The sequence below is a fragment of the Euprymna scolopes genome, chromosome 2 (genome assembly GCF_053919585.1).
Source record: "Euprymna scolopes isolate OS-2025 chromosome 2, ASM5391958v1, whole genome shotgun sequence".
In the NCBI taxonomy this organism is placed as follows: domain Eukaryota; kingdom Metazoa; phylum Mollusca; class Cephalopoda; order Sepiida; family Sepiolidae; genus Euprymna; species Euprymna scolopes.
In genome coordinates, this window is record NC_136483.1 from 150,043,592 (window position 1) to 150,058,023 (window position 14,432).

General features: G+C 32.5%; 1 protein-coding gene across 2 annotated transcripts in view; it reads left to right on the forward strand.

Annotated features, from left to right (window-relative positions):
* The window catches only part of LOC145297600 (5'-3' exoribonuclease 1-like), a 194,008-nt gene that overhangs the window by 83,186 nt on the left and 96,390 nt on the right, over nucleotides 1-14,432 (forward strand). For both annotated transcript variants that reach the window (XM_080143661.1, XM_080143669.1), the window contains exons 18-20: nucleotides 4,782-4,908; nucleotides 8,924-9,013; nucleotides 13,844-13,947. In XM_080143661.1, coding sequence (XP_079999787.1) covers nucleotides 4,782-4,908; nucleotides 8,924-9,013; nucleotides 13,844-13,947 — 321 coding nt within the window. The remainder of the gene's footprint in view (nucleotides 1-4,781; nucleotides 4,909-8,923; nucleotides 9,014-13,843; nucleotides 13,948-14,432) is intronic.

Consider the following 14,432-nt stretch of genomic DNA (forward strand, 5'->3'; position numbering starts at 1 on the left):
GGTAGAGACCGCAGAAGTCAAATTTTTAAAAACTTTGACCCCTATTATGAGCCCTGAACATTTGTTTTGGGCTCAAATCAAGTTATTAAGTTAGATCCATGTCCAAGGAACCTATATCTAAAATTTCAATTGTTTTGACCCAAAATTGGTGGAGGAGTTTGGTGGAGTTCTCAAAGGTCAAATCGTTGAACTTTGACCCCTTAACAGCCAAATTTCTGTCCGAAAATGGATTGCAAAGATTTTCCCAAATCTCAGTACCCTGTATATCAAATTTCGAGTCTGTAGACTGAAAATTGACAGTTATTGCGTAGGGAAATGTACTCAAACAGACACACAGACACTTTCACTTTTATAGATATGTAGATGGATCTATGAATACTACTTTTTTATATATTGGAAGAAATAAATTATTTTTACATGCGCAGGTTGGGGATTGGTTATTTTTTTTTTTTCATGTTTTTCCTGTTATTATAATTTTCTCATTTTGCGATCGGCCGCTTCCAGTTATTTCTGTCAGTTTTTTTTTTTTTTTTTTTTTTTTTTTTATTACATTTACATTTTCACCCCAAACAAGGCACATTGCCACTTTAATGTAGGGGGCTACTATCAGAGGAAACATCTACTGGGGTACTATGTAGGGATTAGGACAGCGAGATGTTGGTTCACGTTGCACTTGAACTTATGCATGTCAGTACAGTTGGGGAAGCAGTGACCTGGAATGGAATTCCAAAGTCTAGCAGTTCTGGGGAAGAAACTACTGGAGTAGAAAGATCTTTTACATCTAGGGATCTCTACAGTGTGGGGGTGGGATTTTGTAGCTTGTCGGGTCTGTCGAGGGTGTTCACGTCGTGGGGGCACAAGTGCTTCCAGTTCTTCAGAGCATTCACCATTATAATACTTGTAGAACAGGCAGAGGGATGCAACGTTTCGACGATGGGACAGAGGCTGAAGTTTTGATGCCAGTTTAGGGCCTATCAGATTTGCGACTCTCTTTTGAACCCTGTCAAGGAGCGAGAGACTAGTAGCCGATGCACCGGCCCAAATATGACAGCAATACTCCATACATGGGCGAATAGTGGCCTAGGATACTTTCGGGTGTTAGAAGTTTTCTAGCACGGTAGAGAGAGCCCACCTTCCTCGCAGCGGCCCTGGCAATGCCCTCGATGTAATTGTTCCAACTCATGTTTCCTGTGAACGTTAGGCCAAGGAGCTTGAAAGACGTACTCTCAGATAAAGAGTTGTTGGCCATTGCTATAGGTTTCTTGTAATTATTGAATGAAACCAGTTTTGTTAAGCACACTCAAGAAACTTCATGGAAACAGTGAGTCGGTAAATGCAGAATATTTTTTTATTTAAATCTATCAACAAAGGCGAGTAAATAAAGCAAGTTATTTATTAAATACAGTGTATATGGCCAGAACAGCTATTGAAGATCAGATATAAAAAATAGGATGTGTGCAGAAGCAATTCAAAATGCATTTCATAAAGTTTTGCCATCAATATAATTGATTTGTAACACACTGTATTGTCTGATTGAAAGAATGCTTTTTTTTTTTTTTTTTTTTATGGCTGCTTTTTTACTGATTTCTTTCTTCATCATGAGTTGCATCTTCCGCTTGATGCGGATTGCGAACTCACATGACTTATTTTTCACCATTCCTTTCGATCCAGGGCAAGTTGGTTGATAGACATCCAACTGTCGAGAGATGTCCAATCAAAAACATTTTCTCTCCACATTCTCCTTGGCTTTCCTCTCCCTCTTTTGCCTTCTAACATACCCTCAAAGCAAAACTTTGACAGGCTAGTGGTTGATCGTTTGACATGGCCAAAAAGTTTAAGGGCTCTACTTTTTTTTTATCAAATAGAGGGGGTAGGGAAGTAGTTTGACGAAGGGTGGATATTTTGTTTGTTTTTTTTTTTTTCGATCAGGCGATGTCCCATAATGAAATGCATTACTTGATTTTGAAATGCCTCAATGTGATTGGCTAGTTGTTTAGTCCATGTGATACAATCAAGGCCATATAAAACTACTGGGAGGACATAAATAAACTTTTTTGAATTTAGAATGGTATTGTGTTTTTGGAAAGCTACTCAACCCAGCCAGATTCGTTGTTTCAATGTCTCATGATCACTGGAGAAAATTAATTTATGCCCTAAATAAATTAATTGGGTGGCCTGTTTGATGGGTTTACTGTGAATTGTTAGGTTAATGTGATTTAGATATTTCTTCAACCTTGCCAATTATGCTATATGATATTCACTATTTTTTTCATTTTCCAAGATAATTGATTAACAATACTTTTGGTTCTTTGTTGTGTAATTCGAAAATCAAAATATTGAATTTCAAGTAAAACCAAAACCAGGTATCTACTTAATTTTCATGTTGCAGTAATGAATATATCCAAAAAAATTACGAAAACAATAAGGTAGAAATTTAATTATTAATGAAAATAGTTTTTGAAGACAATTAGCAAAACAATATTTGCCAAAGATTTTCAGAAATAAAATATCTCCTTTTTTGTTATTATTCAAACTCTGTTTTTTTTTTCTTTTTGCAAAAATCAATTTTGGATAATTGTCTTCGAAAACTATTTTCATTAATAATGTCTGTACAAGCGCATTAAAAAAATCAACAACAAAAAAAACAGCATACTACCTTTTAATTGTTTCTGACATGGATAGCAGTGTTCGAATAACACTTGTCAAGTTATTGCTTAAATAGTATTTTTCCCTATCAAATAGTAATATTTTATCAACACAAAATTCAGATTTTTTCCATTGTTTTAAAAACTTGCCACGGAAGCTTCAATTAAATAATTATAATTTGTTGATTAATGATCCAATTAGGCTCAACTTGACCTGTGCCATTTGAAGATTAATACTGTATAAAAAAAATCATGGACTTCAAAAAAAAAATTTTTTTTTTTTTTTTTTTAATACTATTAATGGAACAAACCTATATGGCAGGACCAGGACTTATTGAGTGATGTGTTCTTATTAGAAAGAAACTTTGGTAAATTTAAATTATATTTTAATCATTAACAATGAAAGGGTAATCAAGCATATAGGCTAGATTGAATCAAGTATTGATAGGTCAGACTGATTACTATTTGGGTCTGACATTTAAAATCGAACAAGATTAATTTATATGCTGTTAACCTCTGGTCCAAAGTAATATTGCTTATGAATTCAAAAGTAAACACAAAAGAGGATATCAAGATACAATTTAAATCTTAGTAATGCAAATTGGTATAAAAATACTACTGCAAAAAATAGGAATTAAAAAAAAAAAATAAAAAAGAAAAAAAGTGTTAACTTTTTAAAGGTGTAACTGATATTGGCTTATAAACTTGAAAATAAAACAACAAATATCAATTATAATTATTGTTTTAAAATTATAATATATAAATAAACTAGCAGACTGCCTGGTGTTGCTCAATTGTAAGATAGGCTTAAATATGATATTTTAATTCATGCAGATTATGTACATATTTATTATTATTATAGAGACAATTCTCTGTCGATTATTATATTGAACCTAATATATGGTAATGAGATCTAAACTAAATATATATGTATATATATATATATATATATATATATATATAGATAGATAGACTTGATTGCTATTAGCTAGAACCAAAACATACAGCTCTCCACCCCCATTCTTTAGCCTCTGAGCCACACACATATGCATGTGTGTGTGTGTGTGTGTGTATATATATATATATATATATATATATATACGGGAGCCCTCTCTACTCCAATACACATATACACACACACAAGCCGTGGTGAAGGCAACCTTTCTAGGAGAAGCAAATCTCTGATTTAAAAAACCATAAAGCGGAAGACCAGTACCCGCATTAAGCTGGTCTGCAGTTTAATTTGTTGCTGGCTATCTTGATCTTGCTTGTTGCTGGATCTCAACATTTTGAACCGAGAGAGAGACTTAGCTGTCGTACAAAGCTAAGACTCTGTAACATCATATTTGTATAGATATTTCCTCAGACATTTGGAATCATGGATTTTAAATGTCTGAGGGAGTGGCACTCGTCTGACAAGACGTTGCAATCATCATATATATATATTCACCTGTTATCACTTTTTAACAGAATGGAATCGCCCGATCAGCGAAGACAAGATTCTAGCAATGAAGCAAGGTCCACAGTTTTATAAAACAATATATTCTCTAATAATAACAGCCTTTTAAAGAAAGTTCTTTTTGCCAATATTTAAATCAATTTCTTATGAATGTTTCGACTTGAATTATTTAAAAAAAATAAATAAATAAAAAAAATAAACAAAAACAAGTCGATTGTGAGACTGCATACCTCTGCATGACAATGTAAGGATGAGCCAAATTCCTATCTGTGCCTTAGTTTTATACAACATCAGACTCAATACATCGAATTTAAAATCCAAAGTTAAAATTTTGTCAACATTTTAATTATGACTGAATTTCTCAATGTCATGTAAGATATGAGACTTCATTGATTACAATATTGGCCAAGTAGCAAGTCTATGATGAACAGAATCAAAATTATTACCAAAAGTTATTTCCCACCTTTTCCATGACCTTTGGCCTAGATATTCTAAAATTTAATCAATCCTGTACACCTATGACAGATGGTTTTGTAGTGGACAGATTATATATATTATATATTATAACCACATAATGTAATTTTTACCATTTAAATCTGCTCAGTAAATGAGCTTGTTAAGTAAATAATAAAAATTTTTTGAACAGTTTCGATTATTTTTTTTTTTTTTTTTTTCAGGTGCACATATATTCCAATTGATAAATTTCATGTCAATCCTGCATCTCTTGAGAAAGGACTTCTTGCCAACAAAAAGAAACATGTCTATTATCCAGGTTTCCCCACATTAAGACACATACGTCACAGGGTAAGATACAACTTTCATTCTTTTTTGTGTGTGTGTGATAATAAAACAATTAATAAACATAAATTTGTGATAAAACTGTGGCCTCATCTTGGCTACCCTCAATTTTCATCAATTTAACATCTGTTTTAAATGCTGAGAAATTGACTTCCAAACCAACCTATATTTCTGGCCAGGTCTTTGTACTTCTATTTCTCATTTCATCCCATGTTTTTTTATGTACACTTCTCTTGGCAACTAACCCAGCTACCTCAACTGTCCTACATCTACTAACCCAAGCATTCTCATCTATACTCCCAATGTGATGAAATTAACAAAATCTCCTTTATCTGCACACATCTCTCTATACTGTCCAGATCTAATTTTCCACTGAGGTCATCAGATCTAAACCCTTTCTTTCAGATTCACATTACACATCCATCATATCATTTTTAGATCATTTCTCTCCATGCAACACATATTTATAACCCTCACTGGCCAGGTTTACTTCCGTATATTATCACACTGTACATAAATGCCTGATAGACATTTCTCGTAGATGACAGTGGTAATCCTCTTTTGGACAATAATGAACTTACTCGATCAACTCCTAACTCTTGTTATCATGCCAGCACCTGTTTCTCCTTATGCTCCAATAGTATCACCAAGGTAGCAAAACTTATAAATAACTGCAATAACCTTGCCATCCAAATACACTTTCTCCACATCTCAGTTCTCATCCGATAAAATGTGATGAAACAATGACTGCATGCTGTTTTCAAATTTATTTTGAAAAAAAAAAAAAGCAAATAATTTGTCCCATGTCCAATTATATTACAAATGATAAATTACTAATTAGATTCATATTATTTGTATTCAGCGGACTACTGTTCTCATCTTGAGTGTGATTTTTTTTACAACTTTTCGGTCGATATAACCTCCAACCTTCTTCAGGTGTATCTTGTCGAACTCTGGAATTTGGGCGAAATTTCAAGCGGAACCTTTTATTTATTTCACGGGGTATATTATATAGTTATAGTATATCACTATTTATTGCTAATTACTACTATATATATATATATATATATATATATATATATATATATATAAAAATGAATGTTTTTACTTATTACTTGTATATATTATCTATTATTTATAATTCACGATTCCCATATCGTATTAAATTCTATACTAGGTCTACTTAGTAATTGGTTATTCCCCAGCATATGTGCTGCTTCTTTCAGTTGTCTTACTCCCCACTGTTCTTCTGTCTATAATTTTTACTTCGTCCTATAATGGTAGATGGTTTTCCTTTTCTTTCCAGATATTGTCAGCTATATCTGACTTTTCAGTCTCTCTACATACTATGACTTTTCGATGTCCTCATCTCAAAATTTAAAAAAGTTATGCTAATTAGATTATTTAACATTTTCATGCCAAATTAGATTTCATCCTTCTGAATTTTAAAAAAAATTTATTTTTTTTTTAGATGAGAATTGATAATTTATATTTTTTTGGATTACTGTTCTCACCTTAAGTGGCATTCTCATAGCGTTTTTGGACAATTTAACCTCCGATCTTCTTCAGGTATACTTGTCAAACACTGGAATCTTTCTAACTGGTGCTATTAGATCAGGCTGTCTGAAGATATTGGCTTCTTGAGACGATATCCACCTAACATTGATGCTTTTTATTTTTCTACTTCCTTTTTGCAAAACTTAATTATGTACTGCAAAACCGAAAACAAGAACAACCATCTACTTTTTCCTTTTTCCCATTTCCTCTTTCTCTTTCTATCTCTCTGACTTCCTGACTGGTTTACTAACTTAAAATGTACCAAATATTAATACTGTAACACTTTCCCCCCTCCCATTGAAAAACTTATTCATGTTCTGCAATGCAAGGAACAAAAACGATAAAATCTGCTATAACTCAACCTAACCAAACCGAATACTACAAACTAGCAATTGAAGATACAAAGAGCTTAAAGAATAAAAGCTTCTACAAAATAACTGGATGCAACATGAATGCTATTTCCAAAATAACTGGATTTGGCATTAAATAACCTGAAAATGGTTGATATACCATAAGACAAAACAACCAAATCAAACCTTTCTATCGAATTTCAAGCACAACCCTTTATTTAATCAACAGGGGTAGCATGCTCCTGTTTTGTCAGCCATAACCAGGTAGAAGTTTTCAACATCCAGAAGAGTTTCACCTAGAAACATTACATTTTTCAAGACACACAATTTGACATTTCATAAATTATAACATTGTCTGTAACATTCTTTTCTATTTCAAAACAAGAATTCTTTCTCTTTATAATTGCCAAAATGTATCTATTTTCATCGACAAACAAGACTTTTCTCATTATTTTAACGCCATTTTTTAGAGCATATCAGTCCTCCATTTTTTTTTTTTTTTCAGTTAAATTGTTGTTTTTTTCTTATTTGAACTCTTTTTTTTTTCTTATTTGAACTCTTTTTTTTTTCTTTTTCAAAATGCAGTTTAAAATGTAAGTTTTTCAAATTAAAATTGCCATTTTCCACATTGTGTGCTTATAATTGACTAATTTTATTTTTTTTTCACTTCAGTTAAATGGCTCCCCTCTTTTTTTCTCATGAACCCCTCTTTTATCTTTTTTTACGTTGTGTATGTATGGCAACCCCAATTTCGTTTGTGCTCTTTAGGCTCCAGGTTCAGACCGCGGCAATGACACAAGCTGATCACACGGCACCAAATATGCATATATTACATACTGAGTACATCCTGCCATACTTATGTATATTGCATGCACCGTATTGCCATAGTGGTGTATATACGGACACCAATGCCTGTCTTTAAATGTATATATAAAGTTATGCAGTGTTATCATTTTGGCATATCACATGAATCTGCCAGTGCATACCTGAGTGTATAACAGTCACAAACAGTTCAATACAACTGTTAAACATGGGTCTGCATACCTTGCATTGAATACTGGTTCTTTTATTCGCTGGTGGTTGACACTCGACTTAAATGATGTAATAAGGACCTTTCAACTTCCAGTGTATCATGCAGCTAAACCAAGACAACTCCTGCTATATTTCCAGTGTAACTTATTTCAGGATGCATGTTTTTACTAGTTCAATATCCTCTTGGCTCCCTAGGATGTAAAGGGACGATCTATAACCAAGCAGATCTCTTGGTAACTAAAAATCAACTCTTCTCTTTGATTTGGTCATTAACATAATATAATCAACATATACTTTTTTCCCAGAAGCTGATTATGTCATCCTTCTCTGCCTGCAACCAAGGCCAGCTTTTAGTATTGTTTTTTTACCATTTGCTTCTAATATTTAATCTGTCTTTATTTAACTGTCCATTACATGTTTCAAACATCCAGCTTGTTTTGATTATTGTTGCAGACATTCCATTATCTGTTAAATATTTCATTTATATCCATCTGGCCCAGCCATGCAAACTGCATAGCTAAACCAGCTAACGTACTCAACTCTTATTGTAGGGCCTCATCTGTTAGTTACTTGTCATAAACCGTTCCCATAAGTAGTCAAACTTTGTTTCACTGATCACTTCTAATCATCTCATAACATTCTTTCTGGTGCTACCAGATCAGGCTGTTTGAAGATACCAGCTTCCTGACTTAAAATGCACCAAACATTAATGCAGTTGTTTTGTTTTTTTTCATTTTCCCTTTGCAAAATTCAATCATGTCCTGTAAAAACAACCAAACCAAACCAATCACCATGAATAAATATTTGAAAATATAAAGAACTTGAAGCATAAATACTTTTACCAAAAGACCAGATTAATCTATGAAAACTTATAAACCCTCACCGCCCCCCAATAAAAAAGAAAAACATTTAAACTTTTTTTGGCAATAAATGACCTACAGAGGTTGAAATACTGTTAAGCAAATCCACTTGCTCATAACATTCTTCATCATTTAACTGACAATTCATTCATCTTGATAAGTGGTTGCTTTTTTAGTAAAATAAAAAATAATTCAAAAATAATTTTTTTCTCTATATTTTAGGCTGAATTGAAAAGAGATGGCGTAAAAGTATTCCAGTCCAACAGCCGGGGAGAAAACATGATTATACAAATAATTGATGAATCTGAGCAGGTAACTATTTTCCACTCCATCATTATTTGTATCATTTGGATTCTTTTAACTTTACCCCTTACTCTTCTAACGATGTCCCAGGGGTGACGTCACCAAATTCATCCATTCTGGATTCTGGTTGGTAACTCGATACTTGGTAGTTATTGACAAAGCTCCTAGATGTTGAAAATCACCATTCTCCCCACGTTGTTAAAGATCAAGAGGACAATCTGTCCGACACTGGTCACCAAAGCTTATATCACTGGGGAGCAAAGGTCATTTCAAGCGAAAAGAATAATGCATTGATGTCTGGTCCTTTTGCATAAATGATTTATTGGTCGAAAAGGAGCTGCTAGAAAGGACTTGTCCTGCCTTGATAGAGTTCAAAATAGACTTCGTAGCCTCGTAGGAGATATCCTTTTCTCTTCCTTGCAACCTCTATCTCACAGAAGAGATGTTGCGAGTTTGTCTCTGATGTATCGTTATTTTCATGGAAGGTGTTCAACTGAGCTTCAATCTATGGTCCCCCCTCGCCAAACTTTCACAAGAAACACTCGTCTAGCTGTACACCCTATCAATAATTCCCTCCACTCTTTATCTGTGCCTAAACAGAACAAAGCTTCTTTCTTAGAACTGCACGCCTGTGGAATTGTCTTCCGTTTTCCTGCTTTCCGGCTGACTACAATATGGTTGTGTTCAAGTCTAACGTAAATAAGTTCTTGATGAGCTGTTCTATATAAGTTATCAAATTTACCAAATTTTCATTACTAATGATTACTATATTGTCCAATGTCTACTGTACACTCTTTAACCCTTATCCTTGAGAGGCCTCTTGGCCTTGATAAGTGGTGATGCCTATGTAAAAAAAAAAAAAAAAAAAAAAGAAAAAAGTTACACAAATCTGATCATTTTTCAGTCTTTGACTTCAGATTTTAATGTTCGTATCTGGCCGGCACTATTGGTAAAGTCTGCGCGATTTTCAGATTTAGCGATCTCAACCTTTAGTTGAAAATCGATCTTTCAACGGCATGGATTCGATGAGTGAGCAGAACAGAATTGCCAAAGCTCACTGTTTACTCTTATATTGGGAACCAAATGGGCATGACCCCCCCCCACTCACTCCGATAGAATTTAATTAATAATTCTCAATGACAAAAAAAGACATTTCAAGTTACCAATCATCATTATAATTCCTGATTCTGAAAGAATGACTTGCAAAACCATGAGCAGTCAGCAGATCTTTAAACCCGACCCTCTTTTCTCCTTCGTTGATCCAAATCTCTCACTGTTACTCTGACAGCAAGAGGTTCCTTCTCTTCTTGGGGATGGGTCCTCATAATTATGTGTTTTCCAAATTTGTGTTAACCACAATTTCTTTTTGTATAATTGTTACTAAAATTTTAGTTATAGGGGAAGTGTCTTTTAGCAGTTAATCAATCATCAATCCCCATCTCATTCCGCCACTCACATTGATGGTTAGTCCTTCTGTTTATTTGCCTCCGATTTCATTAGTTTGGGTAAGCAATATTATCAGTGGACACATTTCAAAAACTTGTTCATTTTTTGTAACGTGATGAGTGTTGAATTTGGTCTGCCATATTTTTTGTTTGTTAATAAAGCTGTTTTAATATCAACTCTTTGCTGTCTGTTCACTTCAATTATCACAACAGTTGACATTTACTTTGTGGCCTATACAAGGCAGATGGCTCAACTGCTACTTGTAACCAAGCCATTGTGAAGACTCTTTATCATAACATCAACAATTCCTATTTCCCAAGTCCTCAGAAAAAATGAAATTAGACTCTCTCTTTTCATTTTCAGATTAACCTTTTCTCTTTTAAAGTGTAATACAGTTAATCATATGCTAACAAGATGTGAAGACTTGAAAACAAACCGACTAATTCTATATAATGAAAAAATTGTAAAGGACATGTAAACCCAACTACCCTCCTCAAATAACAGGGTTACTCAACAAAATGAAAAAAAACCCCAAAGAAACAGTACTTTATCTTACTATATAAACATAGACACTGAATATCAGACACATACATAAAACTTGTAACTATTAATGTATATAAAAAAGACTTTGGCATTAAATGACCATTAAGGTTGATATGCCATAAAACCAATTTATAAATCATATAAAGTGTAACAGCCAAGACTCTCTTATGCCACGTCTCATCAATTCTGGTGATCAATTAAAAAGCAAGTTTTCCTTCACTCAAAATCCAGTGCAAACTGGCCTTAACTCGATCTGACATTTTCACAGGACTACTGTTCTCATCTTAAGTGTTATTTTCACAGCGTTTTGGTTGATGTAACCTCCAACCTTCTTCAGATATATCTTGTCGAACTCGGGAATCTTTGTGTTGAACTTGGATATCTGCACAGAATTTTGAACTGAACCCTTTATTTGATCCATCGGGGTAACATACTCTCATTCCATCCACCATGACTGGGTAGAAGTTCCAAGTAATTCACAATTATAGTTTTGGGTTCCCAGCACTGAGGATTGAACTTTCAATCTCCAGGAATGTAACTTTTACAACTGAATTTCACCATGAGCCTACAGGGTGTAGTGGATAGAGTATTGAAGATGGTCAGGTTACATCAACTGACTTTGTGTCACATCTATAAGAAGATAAACATCTTAGCCTTTTGGGTAGGAACAAAATGTAGTATCTGTTCTAATGCTACACTCGGTCTGTTTTGTCCTCGGTTACTGAAGAAGTCTTTCTGGATTGAAGCAGTTTTATTTTTTTCCCAATCCAGGGTGCCCTTTTTTAAAAGCTGACATTGTGCCTAACTTTGCATCCTTGGGATACAGATAAATAGGAACATGATAATTAACACTTTTGACTGAAGGAATAAGAACAATCTACCTTGTCGATTAAAATAAAAAGTTCACTTTGAAGTTTGACAAATTCAATAAAGATTTCTGAATTCAATTATTAGATTTTGGGTATTTAAAGAAGGTGGCGTCTTAAACATTGTGTATATAACAATTAAGATGAAGATACGAGTTAAAATAATTCAAATGATAAAAATGTACTTTTTTATTTAAAAGAAAAAAAAATTAATATCAGACAAGAAGAAAAAAGTTGAATACCTTATCATTATTTCAATTTTCTTCTAGTTGCAATGGCGATAGTTGCTTGCTCCCAGAAGTTTGCATCCATCTTCACACAGTATTTTGATCTTACAAGTGCTATATTATTAGTTAGTGCCATATTATTAATTCTGATTTAGAGATTATAAGTTGTTTGCCATGAGAATATTTTCAGGTATATATATATATATATATATATATATATAAGAACAAATAATAAAACATGTTAAGAGTTAAAACATATTTAATTTTCAAAAAAGAAACACAAATTAAGTGGATTGTCCTTAATCTGCGGAGTTTTGAAATAAATACTTTCCTTCTCATCAGAGTGTAGGAATTAGGAAAATGCAGAATCAGATTTTGCTTGCAAAGTATTTAGTGAAACTACAAGTAAGCCATAGAGATTACTTGTAAAAGTTTTTAAAAATAGTGAAGCAGACGGAGTGGAGAAAAAAAAAAAATGATTTCACGTGAATAGATGGTCAGGCGAAGAGTAGGATATTCAATAACTGTAAAATTCAATATAATATATACAGGGTGACCCCCCAAAAAAAGGGTCCCATCTCTAATTAGCCCCGTTTCTTAGTGTTTTGTCTGAATGAAATTAAACTTTGGTCATAACTAGTTTATTATATTCAAAACATCACATCAAAACACAAGAGTCTTTGGCCTTTTTTTCTTTTTTTTCTCTTTTCTACAGCATATGTTCTTGATGGCCTCCATTTAGCTTTTGTTTTTTTTGCGGGGGGTCGCCCTGTATATATATATATATGTGTGTGTGTGTGTGGCAGAACTAATTATTGAATATAATAGAATGATTTAACTATAAAAAATTTTTTGTAAAATATTTTGGGTGTTAGTAAAGGATTAATGTGTGTTGATTGTTACTGTTTTGCTTCTACATAATTTGAACAACCAACTTTTGCCTAACTAAACCTAAAACTTGGGTTAGGGTTAATTAAGAGTAAGGTTAGGATAAAAGCAAACAGTTTGGTTAAAATTTTGTCAAAGTACCGAGATTGAAAAACAAATTACCTCCATGGTAGAATGGCAATAACGACTCTTTTCTATTATAAAGTTACCTTTTTCTTCAATCTTAATTCATATTTGGTTTTCTGCCTACAAGATGTGTACACAGTAAATGTTTGTGTGTGCATATTTAAAAACAGTATTTCTATAAAATATCTATCTGCTTTCAGTTCATTCATTAAATAGAATATTGGGTGCTTATACAGTATGAGAATCGCATTTTAAGTAAAAATTCTTCATTATATTTACATATTAGGCAAAAATGAGTATTCTCACTGTAAATTAGAAAAAATTGAGTAAAATTTTAATAAAAAAACAAAAGTCAGTTTAATCGTATTTTGCCAATCTGCTATTGATAGAAGTGGAAATATTCATAAAGCAGGCATTGTGGGATATGTTAGTCTGTCATTTAAGTAATGATGAATGACAAACTGTCAAAATATGAAAAGTGATTTTTACATTTTTAATTAAACTTCTACTTCATAATTGTTCCTAATTTTTAGAGAGGATACTTATGATACGTTAGTAATATTGAAGAATTTTTACTTGAAATGCAATTTATAGATGTGCCCTCATACTGTTTAAGCAACCAATATAAATGCTGAATATTAGATATTAATTAATTTACAATGTTGTGTGATTTATTGAATTGCATGATTTTTCAGTATTTTCACTTATTTTGTTGAGTTTAAAAATTTTTTTTCTCTTTTTAGGACTTGAAGACAATTGCTCTAGACTTGATCGGAAAAAGTATTTACGTTGATTGGCCACATTTGTATGAAGCCAGAGTTCTCAATGTTTCTGATGACCTGACCAAGTAAGTTTCGTTTAAAATTTTGAAAAGAATCATTACACTTTTAAGATGTTAACATCATTTAAATTTATTGGTTTTGTATGTTTATCATTAACTCCAAGGTAAAGCCAGGGGAGATAAGTCATGACGTAATATGCTAAAATTGCAATTTATGATAAAATTGATTTTTACTTGTAATCAATCTTCTACGCATTCATTTTTTTGAATTTTATTTCAGCATGACATGTAAGTACATCAAAGTGTTTTTTTTTGTTTTTGTTTTTTTATTGAAATGCCGGTTTCAATTGTGGCTAATACTAAAGAAGCACTGAATTGTTTAATGGTTGAAATTTTCATTCTAGTTCAACAAATATTTGATTTATTTAGATTAGAATTTATTTAACTATAAACAGTTGGTTTGATAGATTTTAACAGTAAAATAAGAAATACATATCTTGCTTTAAATTTCTTTTACATATATATATATATATGAACAAATGATTAATAAA